General features: G+C 37.6%; 2 protein-coding genes across 2 annotated transcripts in view; both read right to left on the reverse strand.

Moving 5' to 3' along the window:
* The window catches only part of HSPA14 (heat shock protein family A (Hsp70) member 14), a 36,162-nt gene that overhangs the window by 13,276 nt on the left and 1,037 nt on the right, over nucleotides 1–21,849 (reverse strand). Inside the window, exons 3-10 of the mRNA XM_062210492.1 lie at nucleotides 21,729–21,811; nucleotides 12,822–12,870; nucleotides 12,582–12,687; nucleotides 11,169–11,259; nucleotides 9,091–9,195; nucleotides 7,482–7,643; nucleotides 6,076–6,231; nucleotides 3,421–3,523 (exon numbers count right to left, since the gene is read on the reverse strand). Coding sequence (XP_062066476.1) covers nucleotides 3,421–3,523; nucleotides 6,076–6,231; nucleotides 7,482–7,643; nucleotides 9,091–9,195; nucleotides 11,169–11,259; nucleotides 12,582–12,687; nucleotides 12,822–12,870; nucleotides 21,729–21,811 — 855 coding nt within the window. The remainder of the gene's footprint in view (nucleotides 1–3,420; nucleotides 3,524–6,075; nucleotides 6,232–7,481; nucleotides 7,644–9,090; nucleotides 9,196–11,168; nucleotides 11,260–12,581; nucleotides 12,688–12,821; nucleotides 12,871–21,728; nucleotides 21,812–21,849) is intronic.
* On the reverse strand, nucleotides 14,519–21,808 carry MSANTD7 (Myb/SANT DNA binding domain containing 7). Its single transcript, XM_062210493.1, has 3 exons — nucleotides 21,729–21,808; nucleotides 18,989–19,777; nucleotides 14,519–17,775 (listed from the first exon to the last, which is right to left on the reverse strand). Exons 2-3 carry the CDS (start codon nucleotides 19,548–19,550, stop codon nucleotides 17,252–17,254), a joined length of 1,086 nt encoding a protein of 361 aa, XP_062066477.1. The 5' UTR covers nucleotides 19,551–19,777; nucleotides 21,729–21,808; the 3' UTR covers nucleotides 14,519–17,251.

Below are 21,849 nucleotides of genomic sequence, written 5' to 3' on the forward strand. Positions count from 1 at the left end.
CCATAAGCCCTTGACAACATAGGGAACAACACAGAAAAAAACACAAACAAAACCCTGTGGACCACAGACTGCAAAGTAGTCAAGTTGTAAATTATATCAGGAAAGATAAGCTTTCTCTCTCTAACACAGTGTTTTAGTTACTCTCTGAATTAGTTACTATCATCTAAACATTAAAATTTTTTATTACAAAATTCATATTCTGAGAGCCTCTTAGAAGGTAAAGGCTCCCCAGCATGCCCTGCATCCCTCAATGGCAGTATTTCGCAGGTGGATAGTAGCCGCCCCTTTTGGACAAGGACTGCTCCTGTCTGTCTGGGGTGGGCTTATCACTAACTCCTGGGCACTGACACTGCCTCATGGTCACTTGCCACCTCTAATCACACTAGTGCTCTTGCTTGTCTTACAGGAGAAAGCTGAATGTAAAACTATTTCAACTCTTAAACCCACCTCAATCCAGAAGAATGAAAAAGTAACCAAGATGATCATAGGTTTCAAGAAAAATAAAAAGTAGGGACCATTCCTATCAATATGTAAACAAAAAGGTATACACATATCCAATGAATATAATCAAGTTAACAATATAACAATCATGCAAACATTACTAGAACCTAGAAAAGACATTATGATGAGGAAATACAAATTTCAAGAGTTTCATTTCAGATGCAAGCAAATAAATGAGGCTTCTGTGAATTGTAGTTCTGTCTTCAGTGAAAATAACCTGTCAGAACTTCTGACAGTGTTTATCAAAGATTTAATATTGAATACAGTAAATATTATGTGCCTGGAAATATATGATCAGTTGCAAATATAAGTCTAAAAAAAAAAAAATGCTGATGCTCACCAGGTTGAAAATATGCATACAAAACTATAAGACAAATTAGCAGGATAAGATAAATCACCTACACATTTTTCATTATAACTGGTAAGACCACAGATCAAAATAATATTGTCCATTTGGTTATATTTAGCAAAGAAAATTTTGATATAACCAAAGAACTTTTAGATCTAGTATTTACTTTTGACTTTTAAAAATTAGGCTGCATAACTACAGACAGAGCATCTGGGATGAAGCATGTTGATGTTGGACTCTTCAGAAAGCTTAAAGCTAAAGTACTGACAGTTGCACTGATGCAAAACTTAAGTCTAGTCATGCCATAATTCATCAGGAATCATTTTGTGCTAAAATAGTATCTGAAATAGATCAAGGAAGGGGTCAATTAACAATATGAAGTGGATAGACACTATGGCTTAAACCAGTCAGTTCAATAATTTGCTTGATGAAGGGAACATACAAAGTACAGTGAGTCTACTATATTACATGATTGCTAGGCAGTTTAATTCTGGGGTAGAACTTAAGAAGTACATACAAGGATATCTTTTTAAGTATAAAAAGAAATTGACTTTTTCATATCATCTGTGGGAAAATCACAGATCAATGTATCAGATATGATAGGAGCAAGTGCTGTTTTCCTGATACTTTTATATTCTATGGAAAATTCAAGAAAATGAGGACTTCTCCGTCTCCACAAAGGCATTCTCATAGTCACACAAAAAAAGAATTTTCTATCTGCTTTTTCTAGAGAAGTGTTAGCTTTGGAAAACTCACTTGGCAAGGAATTTGGCATACTTTTCTACCGTGTACTTAATTAAAAATATTAAAGTGAAAACTTAAAATTAAATTTCTACAATTACAGAGATGGATTTCAGAATTCTATAGACATCTTTGGAGTAGTTATACTAAACATATTACTATTTTAAAAGCCCATTACACAAAGATTCCATCCTTACACAGAAGCAGTCACTTTGAAACGTTATCTTTCAGGCTGAATTTTAGATTGAACATAACAACTCAAAATTTAAGACCTGACTCTGGCATTATGAAGCAGAAGAAAGGTGTTTCAGGTTCCGAATCTGAAGGAGGAATTAGTTGTGAAAACATTGATAATTAAGTATTTTTATTTGTCAATTTGGATTTTTTAAAATATGTATACATTTATTTATTTGAAAGGCAGAGTGAAAAAGAGAAACAGAGAGACAGAGACATCTTCCATCCACTGGTTCACTCCCCAGAGGCCTGCAACAGCCAGTGATGTGATAGGCCAGGCTGAAGCCAGGAGCCAGGAACTCCTTCCAGGTCTCCCCTGGGGGTGGCAATGGCCCAGACACTTGGACCATCTTCCACTGCCTTCCCAGATCCAGTGACAGGGTGCTGGATTGGAAATGGAGCAGCCAGGGCAGAATGAAATGGCACCCTGATATGGAATGTGGGCATGGTCAGAGGAGGCTTAAACCACTGTGCCGCATTGGCCCAATTTGTAATTTTTTTTTTTTTTTTTTTTTTTGACAGGCAGAGTTAGACAGTGAGAGAGACAGAGAGAAAGGGCTTCCTTCCATTGGTTCACTCCCCAAATGGCTGCTACAGCCGGCGTGCTGCACCGATCCAAAGCCAGAGCCAGGTGCTTCCTCCTGGTCTCCCATGCGGGTGCAGGGCCCAAGCACTTGGGCCATCCTCCACTCCCTTCCTGGGCCACAGCAGAGAGCTGGACTGGAAGAGGAACAACCGGGACTAGAACCCGGCACCCACATGGGATGTCAATTTGTATTTTTAAGCTTGAAATTTAAAATATAACCTCCAATATCATATATATGCATGTTTACACATTTATACCCAGTCTGAAAATATCAGTCTGATATTTTATGGTAGTTCTTTTTTTCCTATACTCAACAATTTGATTCAGTTTTATACCCTTCAACCACAGCAGATAGTTCCTTCTTTCCACTCTGCCTCAGGCTACACAGAAATGGAAGTTAGTATTAGTCTATTTCCTGAAGATAAAATGTATGATTATGGTATCTTGAAAAAAAATACTGGATGTTTTGGTTTAGAAGGTATTGTTTTAAATAACTGAATCAGATATAATTGTGAGACTTTGTCACTCTAGTTCAAGCACTTGAGTCAAATGGATTAAATCCTATTTTTTCTTTGATTATATCTCATGAGATTTTCAAGTGGGAGAGAGAAAGAGCAGGGATGGACAAAGGAAACATTAGAAAGGAATTGAGCCCAGGTTAAGAGACAGGACTGCTGCTCTCAGCTTATAATAAACATGTTGTTCACAGGAAGCATACGAGTCAACTACATGCCGACCAACTGCAAAGCAATGGTGCAGGAGAAGTCACTGACAGCTCATTCCAGGATGTGAGGATGGGCAGGAATCAAGCAGCCAAGGTGCTTTTCTAGATGAATAAATCAAAAACCCTGACTACTCCCTTATAAGTGTTGAATGTAATCAGTGGTCATTATATTTACTAACACAAACAAAAAATACTGAAATGCATAAAAATTATTCAATACCTAGAGCTATTTCTTAAATTTCAAATCTGAAACAATTCCTAAAATGATTAATATAAAAATGTTACCTTGTTAATATCATCTGCTGTAAATCCACTTCGATCTAAGAGTTCTCTGATTGCTTCTATACATTTATTAAAAAGTGGAGAACAAAGAAGTTCAAATCTTGCTCTGTACACACACACACACACAAACACAAACACAAACACACACACATAGAGAGAAGAGAGAGATAAGGCTTAGTACCAATAAACTTATTTTTCTTGAGAACAGTAATGTTAAAACTTAATGTGATAGTCCTTTGAATGGTAAATTGATCAGAACAGGGCATAAATATCAGCAGTAAAATATCTTGGGGAGGAAGAAGTCTATTTATTAATCTACATATATAGAGATTTCACAGCAAATTCAGGTGGAAGCCTGCTTTGTCCATGGCCTATTTATAAGCTTTCAAAAAAATCTAAGAAAACATACCAGATATAGGGCATTCCCAAAGGAAACCTATTGACCCTAGCCAAATCCTTATTTGGAAGTTTTTGCTATTTTTATATTAAAGCTTCAAAAATTATTTCTAATTATTTTTCTCTGTAGTCTGAGACTGTGTTGTATATAAGTCTATACCTTTTACACTGCCTGTGAAGCTTGAATGCTGGCACATAATAAAAATTTTTTTTTTTTTTTTTGACAGGCAGAGTGGACAGTGAGAGACAGAGAGAAATGTCTTCCTTTTTGCAATTGGTTCACCCTCCAATGGCCGCCGCGGTAGGCGCGCTGCGGCCAGCGCACCGCGCTGTTCCGATGGCAGGAGCCAGGTGCTTCTCCTGGTCTCTCATGGGGTGCAGGGCCCAAGGACTTGGGCCATCCTCCACTGCACTCCCTGGCCACAGCAGAGAGCTGGCCTGGAAGAGGGGCAACCGGGACAGAATCCGGTGCCCCGACCGGGACTAGAACCCAGTGTGCCGGCGCCGCAAGGCGGAGGATTAGCCTGTTAAGCCACGGCGCCGGCCACATAATAAAATTTTAAGAAAGATTTATGTCCATAAAAAAAATTTATTCCCTAATTTGATTCTGAAGTTCTTAAATGTAGATAAATGATTTTAAAACTTATTTGTGTGTCACCTATAGACATCAAAACATCTTTTATCGTTGAAATTTTTGTAATAGTAGCAATATTTTCTTGGTGAAAAATTACAAATCTCATTTTCTTCTTACTGATATTAATAAGCAAAAACATAGGGGCTATTCATTCCCAGCTGCTCCTCTTCCAATCCAGTTCTCTGCCAAGGCCTGGGAAAGCAGTGGAAGATGGCCCCTGTACCCACATGGGAGACCCAGAAGAAGCACCTGGTTCCTGGCTTTGGATCGGCTCAACTCTGGTCACTCCAACAATTTGGGGAGCAAATTGTTGATGGAACACCTTTCTATCTCTCCCTGTCTCTGCCTATGACTCTGCCTCTCAAATAAATAAAATCTTTAAAAAAAAAATAAGTAAACATATATTCAAAACTTAAACTTAGTGTCAAGGAATTCTGGAAATAGAAAAATACGAAGCCATTCTACTCATCAAAGATTTCAATTCCATATAACATATAACACCTTTGCTATATTTGGGTTGTAGCTTGAAACCTTTCTTCAAAGAGCAACGGTACTGCTGTACGCTAGCCACATAACACTACTGAGCATTCATAAAATTATCCTAATTAATTTACATGTGAACTGCCAAAGGTGGGTTGTGAGAATTCTATCAGGAAAGACCAGGGAAAATGAAGAAGCTAAACTCTGAGGAACAGATGACAAGAGAATTTAACCAACTACCTATATAGTTAGTGGAATTCTAAAAATAATAATATAATATTGCACGTTAAATGTGTGCTTACTAGACATTGTAAGAGCTATTAAAATGTAAAATACTGATGATGGATGACAGAGTCAACCAAAAATAAGACATGTCAATCTTCAAAACAGTATAATAGTTCAAGAGTATGGAGTTTAGAGTCCAATTAATAGACTGAATCCTAGGTCTATCATTTACTAGCTCTGTGACCTCGGGCAAATGATAAAACCTGTATGGCTTTAGTTTTGTAAAGTTAAAAGTAACTACCTCGTAGGGCTCATATGAGGGTTCAATGATTTAATATAAACTACTTAAAATGTAGCCTGACACACAATGGCAAAGTAATACTGAAATACAACCAAGCCCTACATCAAAATTTAGGAACAATTAGGGACTACATTGGTAGAACTACAATTTAAGAAAATTCTGAAAATCTCAACCTTCAAATTCTATTCCACCTCTCAAAGTTCTCGGATACCCTTTTCACACTCTGCTAAATGCAGCTTTGAAATAAAAGGGCAAGCAATCACAACTGATGTGGTCAATCTGGGAACCGCTATTTAGTCTGACAAAAATTAGACCCCAAAAGGAAAGACAGGAAAGCTCTCCACTTATGGATGGCTATTAAATGGCTATTAAATCTCAAAGAAATGAATAAACAAAAAGCCCAAGTTGAAAAAAAATTATACCTACATAAGAATATTCTTGGAATTTTTTTTTAAAGATTTTGAACTTCAGTTCCTCTATCTCCAATGAGTTCACCTAAAAAAGTGCTTGCTAAATAGTGATCAATGATTTTGTTTAAGCAATATCTTTACAAAACAGTAGTACAGTAGCACAAGTATTTATTAAGCAAGTGAGAAATTACTACTTTTCCAAACACGTTTACCTGGACACATTGCAATCAAAATCTTGACCTTCATATAACGAGTCAAGGAAACAATTAGCACTTCCCAAGGTCGACAAAGAATGTTTTGCAATTTCAGCACTGGTCACTAATTTCATCATGGCTCGAGCATTTCCTCTCACATCATGTTTGAAGGATCTAAATTAAAAGCATAGCCTTTCAAGTTTAAAATTACTGGGTCACTTAGAATTTATTGAAACTAAAATCTGGATAACTCCTATTAGAACAATAAGAAATTCATGAATCAACATTACATATTGGATTTTAGTAACTGGTTTCTAATCCCTTCAAACTTTCTTAAGAACATTCTCTGCAATTAACAGAAAGGTCTCCTCAAAAACTAATGAATAATCATATTATTTAATAGCTTGAATTGTTGTATTATGTAATAATCATGGATGATACTCGGAAGAAAACAGAGTAGATAATCATCTTTTTTGCAGCTGAGACAGAGGCTGAAAAAGATTTATGTAACTGAGTCAGTCTCCTATTTCTCTCTTTAGAATCAGAGCACATCACAGTTTAACAGTATAAGAGTAATTTTTAAACATTTAAAAAAAACTATAAAGGGCTTCTTCAAAATTTCACACATACAAAATAAATAAAACCACAGTTCTTCTATCTCCAATGAGTTCACCTAAAAAAGTGCTTGCTAAATAGTGATCAATGACTTTGTTTAAGCAATATCTTTACAAAAACAGTAGTACAGTAGTATAAGTCTTTATTAAGCAAATGAGAAATTACTACTTTTCCAAAACTTTTTAAACCAATGAGTTTGGACAAACTGGTGAAAATACTATTTCAATCACAATTTTTTCTAGAGCAGCAAAATCCAAAATATAACCTCTGTATTTCTGATTCTTAATATGCACAAACAGAATTAGAATTTTGAATGGAGTAATTATACCCAGCAACAACACTAAAATATTCCTTATGGCAGATAAGTAATTAAAGTACTCCATAAGGCATTAACTCACTGGAACGTGATAATATAATGCAATCTTTATGAAAGTCAGTTAGAAACACTGTTTAGGAGGAAGTGAGGCATCAGTACCTATAACATCCTTTATTCAGACAACAAAGTAGCATGTGAAGAATTCAAAAAACAAACGTGAAATCCAAGTTCACGAAGGTCAGTGTTTAGTGGTCCCTGGACACTAACTGCAAAAATCTAAGCATATTGCACTGGGCAGCTGGGCCTCTGTTTCCTTGCTACCGCTTGAGTAGGACATTATAATTCCAAAGCTAAAAATGTCAGTCTCCAAGCAATGAAAAGACTACACCTTCCTTTGCAGTAGGGTAATATGAAATAAATTAGGAAACAAACAAACAAAAACACTTGAAGAGAAACCTTAATCACAATGTATATCCAGGCCATTGATACTCACCTCTGGAACTCAGAAGCTAGATACTGTGCTAAGGTTTCTGTGAAATGTGCCCCACCGATATTATCATCAGTGTTTGTTGAAAGAACTCGATATATTCCACTGTTAACTTCCATGACACTGAGAGATAAGGATGTTCCTCCAAGCTTAAACACTAAAATATTGCTTCAAAAAAAAGATAATGTAAGTAAATGATCATAGAACCATAACATTTTAAAGGCAGACTGGACATTAGAACTCTCTTAGTTTTATTCCTTTAAATTACAAATGAGGAAATTGAAAATATCAATGAATAAGTGGCTATAGTCACCTAATAATGAACCCAGCCTAGAACCTGTGTTCATTACCAAATGACAATAGACAATTGTGTTACTTCTCAGTTCAAGTCAAACTCCTTTTTTACTTAACTATTCTAAATAATTAAAGTTCAAAAGACTTTTCATAGTAAATCAAGAAGAGATTTGTGAAAACAGTGACTTTTAAGAAAAACAAATTCTTTGGGTTAATATAAAGCAATAACTACTGCAATAATAGGTTCTGTAGGCATAAAATATATGCGAAACTAGGAGCTAAACTTCTATTTCCTATGTATCAAAATTCATAATTTCTGCTATTTCTATTTTACCTAGTTTACTTAAAAATAATTTCCTGATGATTTATACATGCATTAGTCTCTTTAACTGTGAGATATGAATGGATTGAAACAATTAGGGAAAATTAAAACAATACCTAAATTAATTTCTCTAAAGTTGCATGGCCATCAGGCCTACTAACACAAATGTTGACAGTCAAATCAGGAATAAATATGTTATTATTTCACCATAAAATTGGTCTGGAAGCCTCATTCTGCATTTCCCTTACTTCCTGTTAAGTCAAATGTACTTATTTATGAAAGTACTCACTGTTTCTACACATGCCTAATAGTTAGAATTAGTAGTAAGATCAACAGTGCCCTAGCTTGCCTTGGAACTTTGCCAGTTCTATAACTTTCCAATTTTTTTCCAATAAAGGGACAAAATGAGGGTACTAACAGCAGAAAAGCTAGGAGTCAGAGCTTTGGCACAGTGTGCTAAGCCTCCGCCTGTGGCACCAGCATCCCATATGGCTGCCAGTTGTCATCCTGGCTGCTCTTCTTCTGACCCAGCTCTCTGGTAATGGCCTCAGAGAGCAGCAATGGATGGCCCAAATGCTTGGGCTCCTGCACAAGCTTGGGAGACCAGGAAGAAGCTCTTAGCTCCTGGCTTTGGATCAGCTCAGCTCTGGCCCAGCTGTTGAGGCCATTTGGGGAGTGAACCAGTGGATGGAAGACCTTTTTCTGCCTCTCCCTCTCTCTGTCTATAACTCTGCCTCTCAAATAAATAAAAATTTTAAAAAGAGCAGAAAAGTTCAGTCTTCCCTCCTGTTACATCCTTCCTCTGATCTCTTTAGCACTTTTCTCAACTATTTGAAAAATCCTAAGTGAGAGTTTCAGTATCTTCTCATACATAAAGTTGGGAAATCGTACATTGTATAACAATCCCTGCTGATATAATTACTATCATCTAATATTACCTAGCATGTTTTCAACAGTTTAAAAAAAACAAACCTTAACACCATAAATAACAATTTTTACCTTTTGCCAGTAGGGGAGTCCTGTCCAATTCCATAAGCAAGAAGAGCTGCAGATGGTTCATGTATTAATCGCAAAACATTAAATCCAGCAGCTCCAGCTGCTTCTCTGTGAACAACATGCTTGCAATGAATTTCATATCACAACATGTTCAACACTACATTTTTAGAAACGCTTTGCTAAAGTTTTTTTAAATAAGAAATAAGATTTCACAAGTACAATAGTCCCATCCCAGATGAACTTTTGCTCTCTGTGGTTTCAGTTAACCATGGTCAACTGAAGTCCAAAAATACAGTAACTGTACAGGACAATGACATATTATAACAGTACATTGCTATAATTGTACTATTTTATTATTAGTGTTAACATTTCACTGTGCCTAAGTAATGAGCTAAGATTTACTGAGGCCTTAAAAAAACACATTTATTTGAAAGGCAGTGATAGAGAGGGAGAGACAGAGATCTTCTATGTGCTAGTTCACTACCCAAATGGTTGCAATAATCATGGCTGAGTTAGGCTAAAGCCAGGAGCCAGGAACTCCATCCAAGTCTCCCATATGGGTGGCAGGAACCCAAGTACTTGGGCCATCTTTCGCTGCCTTCCTAGACACATTAGCAGGGAGCTGGTTGGGAAATGGAGGAGTCAGGCCTCAAAGTGCCACTCTGGCACCCCAATAAGGAATGCTGGCATGGCAATGGACAGTTTAACCCACTGGGCCACAGTGCCAGCCCCTGGAGTGAGGACTTGGCATGACTGATAAAGCATATCCTAGGAGACAACAGGTAATGGCTCAAGTACTTGAGTCCCTGTTACCCATGTAGGAGACCTGGATGGTGTTCTAGGCTCCAAGCTTCATCCCAGCCCAGCCTCAAATGTTGCAGGCATTTAGGAGAGTAAACAGGATCGCTCAGCCTGTTTGTCAGCCTCCCTGCCTTTCAAATAAATAAAAATTTAAAAAGGGATTTATCATAGTTATGTAAGTACTGGAAAAAACATAATAATATAACTTATACATACATAGAGTTCAGTACTATCTGAGATTTCAGGCATCCACTGGGGGTGTGGAATGCATCCCCCAAGGATAAGAAGAGACTACTGTAGAATAAGAAGTACAATGATCTTTAGAAGAAAACAGAACACAAGAAATGGATGTGACTCTGTAAGAGTTCACTTTTGGTTTAACATTATAATGTTAACAGCCATTTTCTGGACAAAGAAAACAGTATTATGTGCTTATGCTGAATCAGGAAAACAAAGCTCTTAAAAATACCCATGCTAACCAAACAGAAGAGTTCACTTTTTCTGAGAAGTCTTTTTGTGTTCTCATAGCATAGGAGAGGTACTGCCTTCATGCCATCTAGAACTTCGCTACCCAAAACATTTACTACATTCTACCCTAATGGTCAAGTCTATGAGGTGAGAATCTATGTCCTATTTATCTTTATATATTCAACCTTGTATACAGTGTGGCTTAAACAGTACAATGTTTGCTGAATGAAAAAAAAAAATTGTCATGCTTACAAACTTTAGAAAGAGATTTTGGACAAACAGCACTTTGGAAGTTTCTAACTTCTTTAATCTAAGTTCACAGGTTTTAAAGGTAAATATGGTAATTTTCTGCTTCAGAAGTAACATCAATGTTTGCTGGAGCTTCATCCAATAAAGCAAAGGCACACAGGCTTACCAATTATATTTACCCAATGACCTGTAAAATCTAAATGCAACTTTTTTGTTTAGATGTTTACAAGTAAGATGAAGAAATAATCACAAATATTTTGTAAAATGGCATACTCTTGTATAATTCCAACATACATCTTAGTTATAGGAAACTAAGGCAAGGTGATTTATAAGTATTAACTTTACCTGGTAATTAATGTTTCCAATCAAAACTAATTTTATGCTCTCTTGCCATATCATAAAAGAAAATGCTAATGTTCATTACTATACAAAGTTATTTACAAACACAATTTTAATGCCTAAGGCATTTTCAAGTATATTTTTACCTTTTACTATATAGTGATGTTGTGAAATCTGTATTTCTTGTAATTAAGCAAATACTATGAACCCTATAATATACTTACCCAAGAGCTTTTTTTTGCTTTTCTCCAAAATCAAATGGAACAGTAACAACAACATCATTTGCATCTGAGCCCAAGACAGAATGTGCTGTTTCTATGTTAAAAAATATAAATTGATAATGAAAAAAATGTCAAGTGATATTTTTTGAGGTGCTTAATTTACGCCAAATATGTTCTAAAAAAACTTTCCAATTCACCATTCTGTCCATTTTCTTCTCTTGTGCTTTTAAATCATGCAGTACTTTATACTGATAACTTGAGGACACAAAACTAAGTACTTCATCAACTGTTTGGCTCTTTGGCTTCCAACTTTCAGCCACCTTCCAAATTAGACCACTTGCACAGAAAATGGGCTTCTAACGCATCAGCACGAAGACCCAACATTACAATGTTAGAGTAATTCATTAAAAGGCCACTTGCCTTCCCACAAGTTCATAACCTAATTCTGAGGTGAAGTAATTCTTAAAAATAATCTACTATAGAATTTCCCAATTGTTCCACAGACTATCACTTACCTCAAGGCCTTTGTCTGAAGCAGTGATAAAATCAGATCCGCTTAATCTGCCTAAATTATTGTTCAGAGAATACTATCAATGCTGAAGAGACTATAGAATACTGATCCCTTGGTGTCAATAAGAGACTGGTTCCAGAACCTCACAGATACCGATTCTCAAGTTCCTTATATAAAACGGTATAGGTTGCACTTAACTTATACAATCTTCCCATATACTTTATAAATCATTTCTAGATTATATAAAATATCTAATATAATGTTATGGAAATAGTAGTTATACTGTATTGTTTAGGGAATAATGATGGAAAAAAAAAAGACCTATATGTATTTAGTCAAACACAATGGGGGGGGGGTAGGTATTTTCAATTCAAGTTAGTTGAACCTGCAGATACAGAACCTGTGGAAGCTACCAACAGCATTGGCATCTCATATGAGTGCCAGTTCAAGTCCCAGCTGCTCCACTTCCCATCTAGCTCCCTGCTAATGTGCCCAGGCAATCGGTGGAAGATCACATAAGCTTCAGGCTCCTAGCTTCAGCCAGGGCCAGCCCTGGCCATTGCGGCCATTTGGGGAGTGAACCAGTGGATGGAAAATCTCTGTCTCTCCTTCTCTCTGTTAACTCTTTAAATAAATAAATAAGAAATGGGGAACCTGAGGACAGGGAGACCCAACTGTACTTAGTAGGAAATCAAAGTCAGGGAGGGCAAGTTATGTTCCAAAATATTTGGTCACACAGTCCATCAGTGGCCAAACCAGGTCTACAATTTAGGACTCTCTCACTACTAATGTGCTTAATCATTTTGCATCTCCTAAGATTACAAAGTCCCCCCCCCCCCTTTTTTTTTAAAGTCAACTTTTAAAAGATCATTTAAAGTTAACTTTTCTCTCTGCTCAATCAATACCTTTCATTTTGCTAAATATCAGTCTAGCAACATCTTCTGGGTTAACAAATTTTGTTTCTTCTCCAGTATCTATTTCATATCGTAATTTCCCATTTTTTTCAGTGACCTAGAAGACATTATAAAGGTGTAAAATAATGAATAATTTTTTAATAAAAATGTAAAGTTTCAAATAACCACTGTAGGTCATAATCTTGGCAATTACTTTGTACAACAGGTAAGCAATAATAGAACCATACTCACTAAACATTTACTTTCCGCGATGTATTTCTGAGCTTGTGGATCATCAGTGCTGTCCATAAAGAAAGACAGATAATTGTTAAAATCCATATTGTAGATATATAAGGTCTAAAGAAGACTATTTTTCAAGACCACTGAACAAATATTAAAATATAAACAAAATTATTCAGTTGCTTACTACTAAAAAAATCTTCAAATATTACAGAAGATAGAATTAAATGGATGGAGCATTTATAATGATCATAATAATTTCATTGAAGTGTTAACCTTTGCATTTGGGAGTAAATAAGTCTTTCTAGTTTTGTACTTGCTATTAACAGATGTTATGTATTTTGGGGTTATTTTTCATAGTATCAATGATTTTATATCACCTATTTGTACACCTATGATCCTGAAGACCCAACCACTGGGATGAAAAGGACAAAAAGAGGTAAGATTGCAAACTAAAGGCAAACCAGGTTAACTAACACCATCCTTCTTGGTTTCTGAACTGAACACCCAAAACCAAAAGAATGAGCAAAAATGTGAATGTTGCTTAGGGAAAGGTGCAAAGTAATTAGGTATGCATATACATACAGTACAGATAGATCTGTAATAATGTCCTATATGAAATAAGTGCTAAATTAATGTACATCACAGTAAAAAATGAAAACAATGGGTTTTATATTGCTCAAAGTAGTAATATCAATGTATGCAGGCTATAAAATGTTTTCATACTTTATTTCACTTGAATCTCACAACATCTAAGATACATTTAATATTATTTTGGAGATTAAAAAGGTTCACAGATGATTTATAACCTAACAAGGGGCAGACCTAGTACTTGATCGCAGCTATCCATCAGACTACTGTTTCCACTTTAACAGCCTACCTCCAACTTATGAATGATCACTGTGCTTCTGCCCCTGGAGCGGGGAGAACATTCTCTGATCCCTGGCTTAATTTCATCCATAAATAAGGATGACATACACCAGAATCCCTTCTAGTTAGGGTTGTGTCTATTCTATTCAGAGACCAGCCTAAAATATTTATCAAGAGTTGAAAATACTGGCTACTTGTGGAAGGGTTACACAACATTGAGGGCCTCAACTATACAAATAAGAGGCACAGAAAAGTGGTTTAAAAGAGACTAATCTGGAATACTTGCTGGTTCTTCTTCCTTCTTTCACCTAAAAAGCTAGAGGAAACTAGCTTGCTCAGAAGTTACACAGCTAAACAAGGACATTATTTGCTGGTATCTAGATCTTCAATACAAAATATAGTATTTTTCCCAAAAAAAACCTCTCTGCTCCTGTTTCTAAACTCAGTATTTATTATAATTTCAGCTTGATATCTAAAAGCTGTTTTCTTTAGAATAGGATAATTTATCCTATTATGTATAGGTAATCTATTACCACAAACTAATTTGCCAAGAAGGATATTTTATGTTTATTATATGGGTATTTCATGAAATTTATAGGACTCCTACAATTGAAAATTATTTCCCAACTGCTATACAAAGGCCTCTCTTATTTGTGGACAGAAAGCACATTATGAATATATACCATTATAAATATAGACAAGACATTGGAGACTGGTCAGAAGACTAGAGTAGTAGAAAGCGGAGAACAGGGGAAGAAAAAGGATCATAGATGTCATCAGAAAGTAGCGGACTGACCCACAACTATATACAAGTAAAACTTTATTTGTTCATACTAGAATTACTTAACAGAAAAATAAAGGTAGTAGGAGGTTGGTATACACAGCACCTTATTCACATTGTGGTTTCAGCAGGCAGAGTTAATCCTACCATGGTTTTCAACCTTTACCAGTCACGTCATCACCTTTTCCTTCTTCCAAATGATTTCTCTGCCAACAGGCCCATGGACTTGGCACATGCCAGCACTCACTACCATAGTGTGTTCCACCCCATGCCTGTTTCACTGTAGTACCTTACACATTTAAAAGTATTTACATTCATCTGTTTGCTAATCCTCACAACACCCCTGTGAGGTAGGTAGGACAATTGTTAGTAGTTTCCTACTTTATAAATAAGGAACCTGAGTCAAAGAATGGCAAACAGATGTGTTTATCTAAGGATATGCAGGTAGAAGTGGCCGGGCCTACAGTGTAGACAGGATTCCTAGGGCTTGCTTTCTTGTGTCTCCCCTGTGGACAACTTCCCTCTACTTGACACTGTTTTTCTGTTTACTTCTTCAGAGTCTTTCCCTCACATTTTTTTCCTCACATTAAAGTTACTTTACTTCATCCACTAGAATTTACAATCTTACCTTTTAACATTAATTCCGCTTGTGTTCTTCAGCATTTCTTTTATCATAAATAAATCCCTATGTACTTTGTTTCCATTAATAGATTTATATAGTATAGGTCTAAGTTTTCAAGTAACTTCCCTGTTTTTCCAGAAAAATCTACCTATGTATGTTAGTGTTATCTAGTTACAACCGATATCCATCCTTCCACAAAATGGCCACAAACAATTAAGACAATGTATACAATTTGTATCAATTTCAAGGCTTAATATATGTTCCTTCAACGCAAAGAATATGTATGCTTAGTGTGGTGCCCAAGTTAATGAGAATATTAATAAACATTAATACCACAGAATACTTCCTCAAAATACAATTGTTATCAGTTACATACATTAATATGCTGCTGTGACAAATATTACACTCATTTTTTTTAAATGATACTATTTAAAACTCTTTAGAACTGGAAGGCATCAGGAAAAAAATATCTAGTACAAACCTTCAATTAAGAGATAAAGTGAGGCTGAAAAAGGGCAAGTGATTTGCCTAACAAAACAAACTGAAAGTTAGAATCCAGGAGTTCTAACAAGATTCGACCCTATTCTACCACATCAGCTGCTTCATATACCCAACACTCACTCATCAGAGCATCTTGCTTTTCTGCCACCAATTCGTGCTTCCAGGTATGGTCCCGCTGCTCATTTGACCATTTCTCCACCTATTTGTATGTCCAGCACTTAGGTAAGAACCCAAGCCTGCAAAATCCTTTCCCAACACACCCACTCTTTTTTCCCTGGCTTCTAAATTATAGGAAAGCTTTGTAAATAGCAAGGACTCCTATTTGTATCTCCTATAAGTACTAAGTAACCCGTAAAAAGATTGTAGTTCAATGATGGCCAGTAATGACTTTCTTTCTAAAGTAAATTGAAATTCAGCTTATCACCTTCATCTCTTCCAAAGACAGTGGCTGTGTATGGATGGGTGGGTGGGGCAGGGAGAAAGGAAGTGGGTATTTGTTGAGGGCTTGCATTTAAAAGTGTCTGTCCATATCACTCTCTAGTGTTCCCAAAGCTAAAGGAGAAACAAAAGCTATGGCTTTGACTAGATGAACTTGTGTCTATGCCATTTGAGAAAAAGTGACCTTATAAAGTTTTCTAAGACTTCCTCTGTGTAACATACTAGACCAAAAAACAAAAAAACACCAAACAAAAACAGCTAACAGAAAAAAATAAAATTTGCTGAAAGCAGATTGCAAACTGATATAATGTAAGTTGTTTCTAGTGTTCAAACGGCAATCAATATTTAAAGACATAACTTATGAATATGAAGGGACTCAAATAATATGAAATAAAAATAATTCACTCACACTTATTACTTTATAAACAGCCAACATGAGCCATAACAAACTACTGTGGCTTCCTGTTATTCCTTAATCATATCCTTATATTGACAGGAGACTATGAACTAGTAACATGAAGGAGGGAGAGATGGTTTGACTACTCAGAGTGCTTACCCAGTGCTATTCAGAGACATAGCAGTGAAAATAGAATCAATAAAGGTATGAATACTTGTTGTGCCTATACTGTCTAAAGAGCCACAGAGGGATTTAAGAAATGAAGCTCTCAAGCTCTATGAAACAGTCAAGATAAACTAGTAAAGGGAAGATTCAAGCAATGAGTCATAGTATACAACCATGCTTCTCTATCTTGTAAACTAATGTGCGCATCCTGGACTTGCTTCAGCCAAGGTTATACGCATTAATAACTTACATGTGTGTAGTGCTTCTAAGCTTTTAAACCCTTTCCCATCTATTAGCCACGTGATCCTCACAACAACCCTGTGAGGTAGGCAGGCCAAGAGTTATGATCTATTCCCCCATTTTACAGATGAGGAAACTGTTGTAAACAGGGTAAACGAAATTGTCTCACATCAGTGACAAAGCCACGGACAAACTAGCTCTTGGACTTGGTTTCATGGTTTTCTATTAGGCCACCGCTCTCATTTCTGATAGATCTCTCAATTCGTGGAGATTTCTGGGAAAAGGAACTAGCAGGCATATTACCCTGCACATTCATGGTTCATCTATTCTTTTTTTCTGAGGAGACAAAAAGGAGCCAGAGAACGAGATGGCAAGTGTTAAACTGGGCTGCTCCCAGCTTAGCAAAGGCACCCTTCTGTCATCAGTTCCTAGCTTTTGGTATTTGAAATCAACCTCTGAAGCAATTTTTCGAGCCCTAGCTGAAAAGCACCAGTTGCCTCTTCCACCGCTGTCGCCAAACGTCGGACCGCGATGACAGCATCTCTGCGAAGCTCATTGGCAGTGTCTTGCTGGGCACTGGCTTCCTCACCAATAGCGATCAGCCTGTCCAGTTTTTCTTCCTCACGCTTTGAAAGTTCTCGTGCCAATCTCCTATTTTCTGCCAACTCAGCTGCAATAGTCCTGGCCACTGACCGCCTTCTTCGCCTTGCCCACCTTGGAGGGGGCTCACTGGTCAAAGGCCTACGCCCTCCAGAAACAAAATCAACTCTGGAAGAGCAAACCGGAGGCTGTGGTGTGGAGGCTACACCGGGAGGGTTTCGGCTGGTGCTGGTGCAGGGACTGGGCTCACCGGACACACCCATCCTGGTCATGGGGCTGCTCTGACAGGGAGCAACTGCACCTCTGAAAAGGTTGTGGGAACTGCTGTAGTTGGGGGTCCCTTGAGAACACCCTGAAAAACAAAGCAACAATGTTGCAATGAGGACATTCCTGCTAGGGAATGTTTGCAGCCAGCCTCAGAGTTGAAAGACAATTAACAAGATCATGGTAGTTCCTGGAAAGGCCTCTTGCTACAGTGGATTGGGAAGAACTTCTTTCTTTAATCTAAGCATTTTATCCTATGTAATCCTACCTCCAAAACTTCCCCCTGGCCTCCATAAATCTCTTTCCATGTAACTATCCAACCCACTGATACCCACAAATTCCTAAGTACCCATGATAAATAATGCCAAAACTAGTTTGGTTCCAAAGAGCATTTCCTTTTTTGGGTTTAAAAAGTTCTGAAACCAGGGCTGGCACTGTGGTGTAGTGGGTTAACCCACTGCCTACAACACCAGCATCCCACATGGGTGACGATTCAAGTCCCAGCTGCAGCACTTCTGATCCAGCTCCTTGTTAATGTGCCTGGGAAAGCAGTGGAGGATGGCCCAAGTGCTTGGGCCCCTGCACCTAAGTGGGAGACCCAGAAGGAGCTCCTGGCTCCTGGCTTTAGCCTGGCCCAGCTCCAGCCGTTGTGGCCATTTGGGGAGTGAACCAGTGGATGGAAGACCTCTCTCTCTCTCTCTCTCTCTCTCTCTGCCTCTGCTTCTCTGTAACTCTGACTTTCAAATAAATTAATAAAATAAATCTTTTTAAAAAGGAGGGGAAAAAAGAGTCCCAATACCTTATATAGCTTTAGCCCTTTAATCTTACTGTTAGGTTTTTTTGTTTTGTTTTGTTTTGTTTTGTTTTGTTTTGACAGGCAGAGTGGACGGTGAGAGAGAGAGACAGAGAGAAAGGTCTTCCTTTATTGCCGTTGGTTCACCCTCCAATGGCCGCTGCGGCCGGTGCATCGCGCTGATCCGAAGGCAGAAGCCAGGTGCTTCTCCTGGTCTCCAACGGGGTGCAGGGCCCAAGCACGTGGGCCATCCTCCACTGCATTCCCGGGCCACAGCAGAGAGCTGGCCTGGAAGAGGAGCAACCGGGACAGAATCTGGCACCCCGACTGGGACTAGAACCCACTGTGCTGGCGCCACAAGGCGGAGGATTAGCCTATTGAGCCACAGCGCTGGCCACTGTTAGGTTTTAAAAAAAGGATGGGGGACAGAAACAGGGACTACCCACACACACTTTGTTTAAAATGAAGTGACTCTGGGACCCCAATCCTTCACATACTGGGAAGTTACCTGCACCTGAGGATGCATCCCAGGGGTCCTCAAGGTCACTGGTTTCTTGCATCCGGTCGCTCATTCTCAGCTGACAATCCTCATCTGATCCCTGAGCTGTTTTCAAGGTAGGCTGACGATCAGCTGCCTGCGTTCTTCTTGCTTTCAGAATGGTGGCTCCCTCCTTCCCTGTGTTGTCAGAGGCCACTAAGCTCTGTTCACAGTGCTTGGCCCAAGCAGCAGCTTCCATTACATTGTCTGGGTCAGTCACTATCTGATTTCGGAGAAGCTGATCCAACGTATCATAAAACGGACAGTGGGGTGGATCACCCATACTCGTGGCATGAGCAACATAGGCCTTTAAATATAATGCCTTCAGAACTTTAAATTTGGAGCGGCACTGACGTTCCGTACGGCGGAAGCCTTCCTGTTGCATTCGCTTAGACACGGCCTGGTAGACATCTGCATTATGATGCACAGTTTGGAGGCGTTGAATGTACTCTGCCTCCCCTAGTATGGAGAGAAGAGTTCGTGTCTCCTGTCTGGACCACCGGATCCCTGCACTGCTATTGGCACTGGCCATAGTGAGCTGGAAAGGAACGCTACTGAAGCAAGCTCCCAGGCAGCAGGTGTGGGTAAACTCGGTGTGCTCTCAGTGTATTTCCAGGAGCCAGCAGGTTCTTTCTTCTCAGGGCTAATTGCTGAGAAGCCTGGTCCAAGGACCACATTTCTGGCTGGAAGGCCAGAGGGGAAGGAGAGTTACAGGGAGGGTTTGTAAGGACAAGTTGGCAGCAAGTTAAGCGGGGCTACCTGTGAGTAGATAGATCATAAACAGGCATGAGGCCAAGATGGAGAAATCCCTACTTGAGTTTGCCCAGGGTAGGTTCTGGACCAAAAGCTTAATGGCCGGGTCACAAAGGGACTGGTTCTTCCACAAACGGCCAAATGCTTCGAAGCAAGGCTGAGACCTGGTACAACCACATATCTATAAAAATCAACACCAGTGAGTAGCAGATCAGAGAGGAAAACAAACTGGGCCATGTGACAGTTAACTCTGCAGAAGTACTAGCAGAAGAATGGTTCACAGTACGTCTGAAAGGTATTCATCCTGTAGGAACCTTTGCCTAGCGAGCATGCTGTGGCTATGTGTTACTATCACTATTGAACCCCTTGGCTGAAAGACAACCTTCAGGCCAGAAAATTGAGCTTAATTCTGCTAATACCAAGCTTTCTGCATAATATGGCAGAAGACAGCCACACCATTACTTTAACTACCTGTCCCCAAATATCAACATAAAACAAACAAAAAACATACTACTGGCTCCCAGGGTATTGATAGGTCTACAGAAATGTTCTCTAGCTCGACTATATCAATGTCAATATCCTGGCTAACAATACACTATAGTTCTGCAAGATGTCACCATTTGCACAAAGTGGCAAATCCAACAACACACCAGATATCTCTGTAGTACTTCTCATAACAGCATGTGAAACTACAATTATCTCAAAATACAGTTTAATCATATTGTTGACTGTTCAGTGATTCTGGTTCCAAGACTTGTAAGTTTATGTTTTTTTCTCCCCAGAGTTTATGATCTGAAAATATTTGAAAACAAGTAATTTTATTTTTAATTTGCTCAGTACCAGTTTTGTCAACAGGTTAAAGGATATGAGAAAATATTTATCATCACAAAAATCTGAATTCTTTCCATACTACAGTTTTTGGTTTAATGCATAGATATCTTAAGGAAGAAAAATTAAGATCAAATTTGATTTAACTAAACATAAGAGATAATTAAGATACTTGTATGTATAAAAGAAATATTAAGTGTAATCTATAATCTCCAGATCCTAAAATCAACAAGGAAATTTCTATTTAAGTCCTTATTAAACAAAGTAGAAAGAAAAGAACCTGGGGCTGAGTGTTAGGAGACCTGACCTGCAGTCTTATTTAGTTTATCCCTTAACTAAGTTAAAATCCCACAACTTTATGCCTTGATTTTCTCATTTATAAATGAGGATGGATAGTACCTGCCCTACCAGCTTTACAGGGATTTTGAGAGGATTAAATAAAACAGATGTGAAAATACTTCAAAAATTTAAAAACACTCTATCAAGTATTACTATGCTAATTAAAATGAAACTCCTAATTAGTATAGTAATCTATAATTTGAAGAGACAGAAGTCTGAGGAAGCAAGCCTCTTTAATCTTCTAATTAAAGTGACAACAGATGATTAACTTGATTTATATATAAGATATTAAGATTCTTCTCTAATGATGAAATTTTAAGCCAACTGGTAAAGCTAGTTCCCAGAAAGTGTCACAAAAGGCCCAGAAAAAGAAAATTAATACCATGTACATAAATTATAAGCAACTGTAATAGATTTTGAAAAAAATTCAACCATTCTGCAAAGAAGTCTTCAAATTCCCACAAATTTTTCAAGTTCCTTCAGTTAAAAAAGCCCTATAAAATTATGGAAAATCCAGATTACAACCTCTAAATGATAAAAATGTTCAAAACTAAATGAAATGTTGATATTTATCAATACAAATAGATCTGTCAGTAAGAATTACACCCAAGAAAAGATCCAATAGCAATATTAAAAAAAAAAAAAAAAGAAAGTCAGTCTCCTGGGGGTAGTCTCCAAAATCACTGTCACAAAAAACAAGCTGTGATACTGCTACTTATATTTAACATTATGCTAGAATTTGCAAACATGTTTTTATTACCATATTTTAAAATATCACTTTATTCCATACCTTCTGCCAAGGATCTGCTTTACTTTTATCACTGTATTTGAAATATTTCTTATTCTACTTTGTTTTGCTGCCAGTCCAACAACCTGAAACAGAGCAATACATTACAATGCATGTAACTTTA

This window comes from Lepus europaeus, chromosome 14, assembly GCF_033115175.1.
Source record: "Lepus europaeus isolate LE1 chromosome 14, mLepTim1.pri, whole genome shotgun sequence".
Taxonomy (NCBI): Eukaryota; Metazoa; Chordata; class Mammalia; order Lagomorpha; family Leporidae; genus Lepus; species Lepus europaeus.

Excerpts from the sequence above, each read along its gene's own strand:
- MSANTD7 (XM_062210493.1), bottom strand. The coding sequence starts at position 19,550 with ATGGCCAGTGCCAATAGCAGTGCAGGGATCCGGTGGTCCAGACAGGAG. Across the intron at positions 17,776-18,988 it reads GGATGCATCCTCAGGTGCAG|GGTGTTCTCAAGGGACCCCC; the intron begins GTAACTTCCCAG and ends TTTGTTTTTCAG.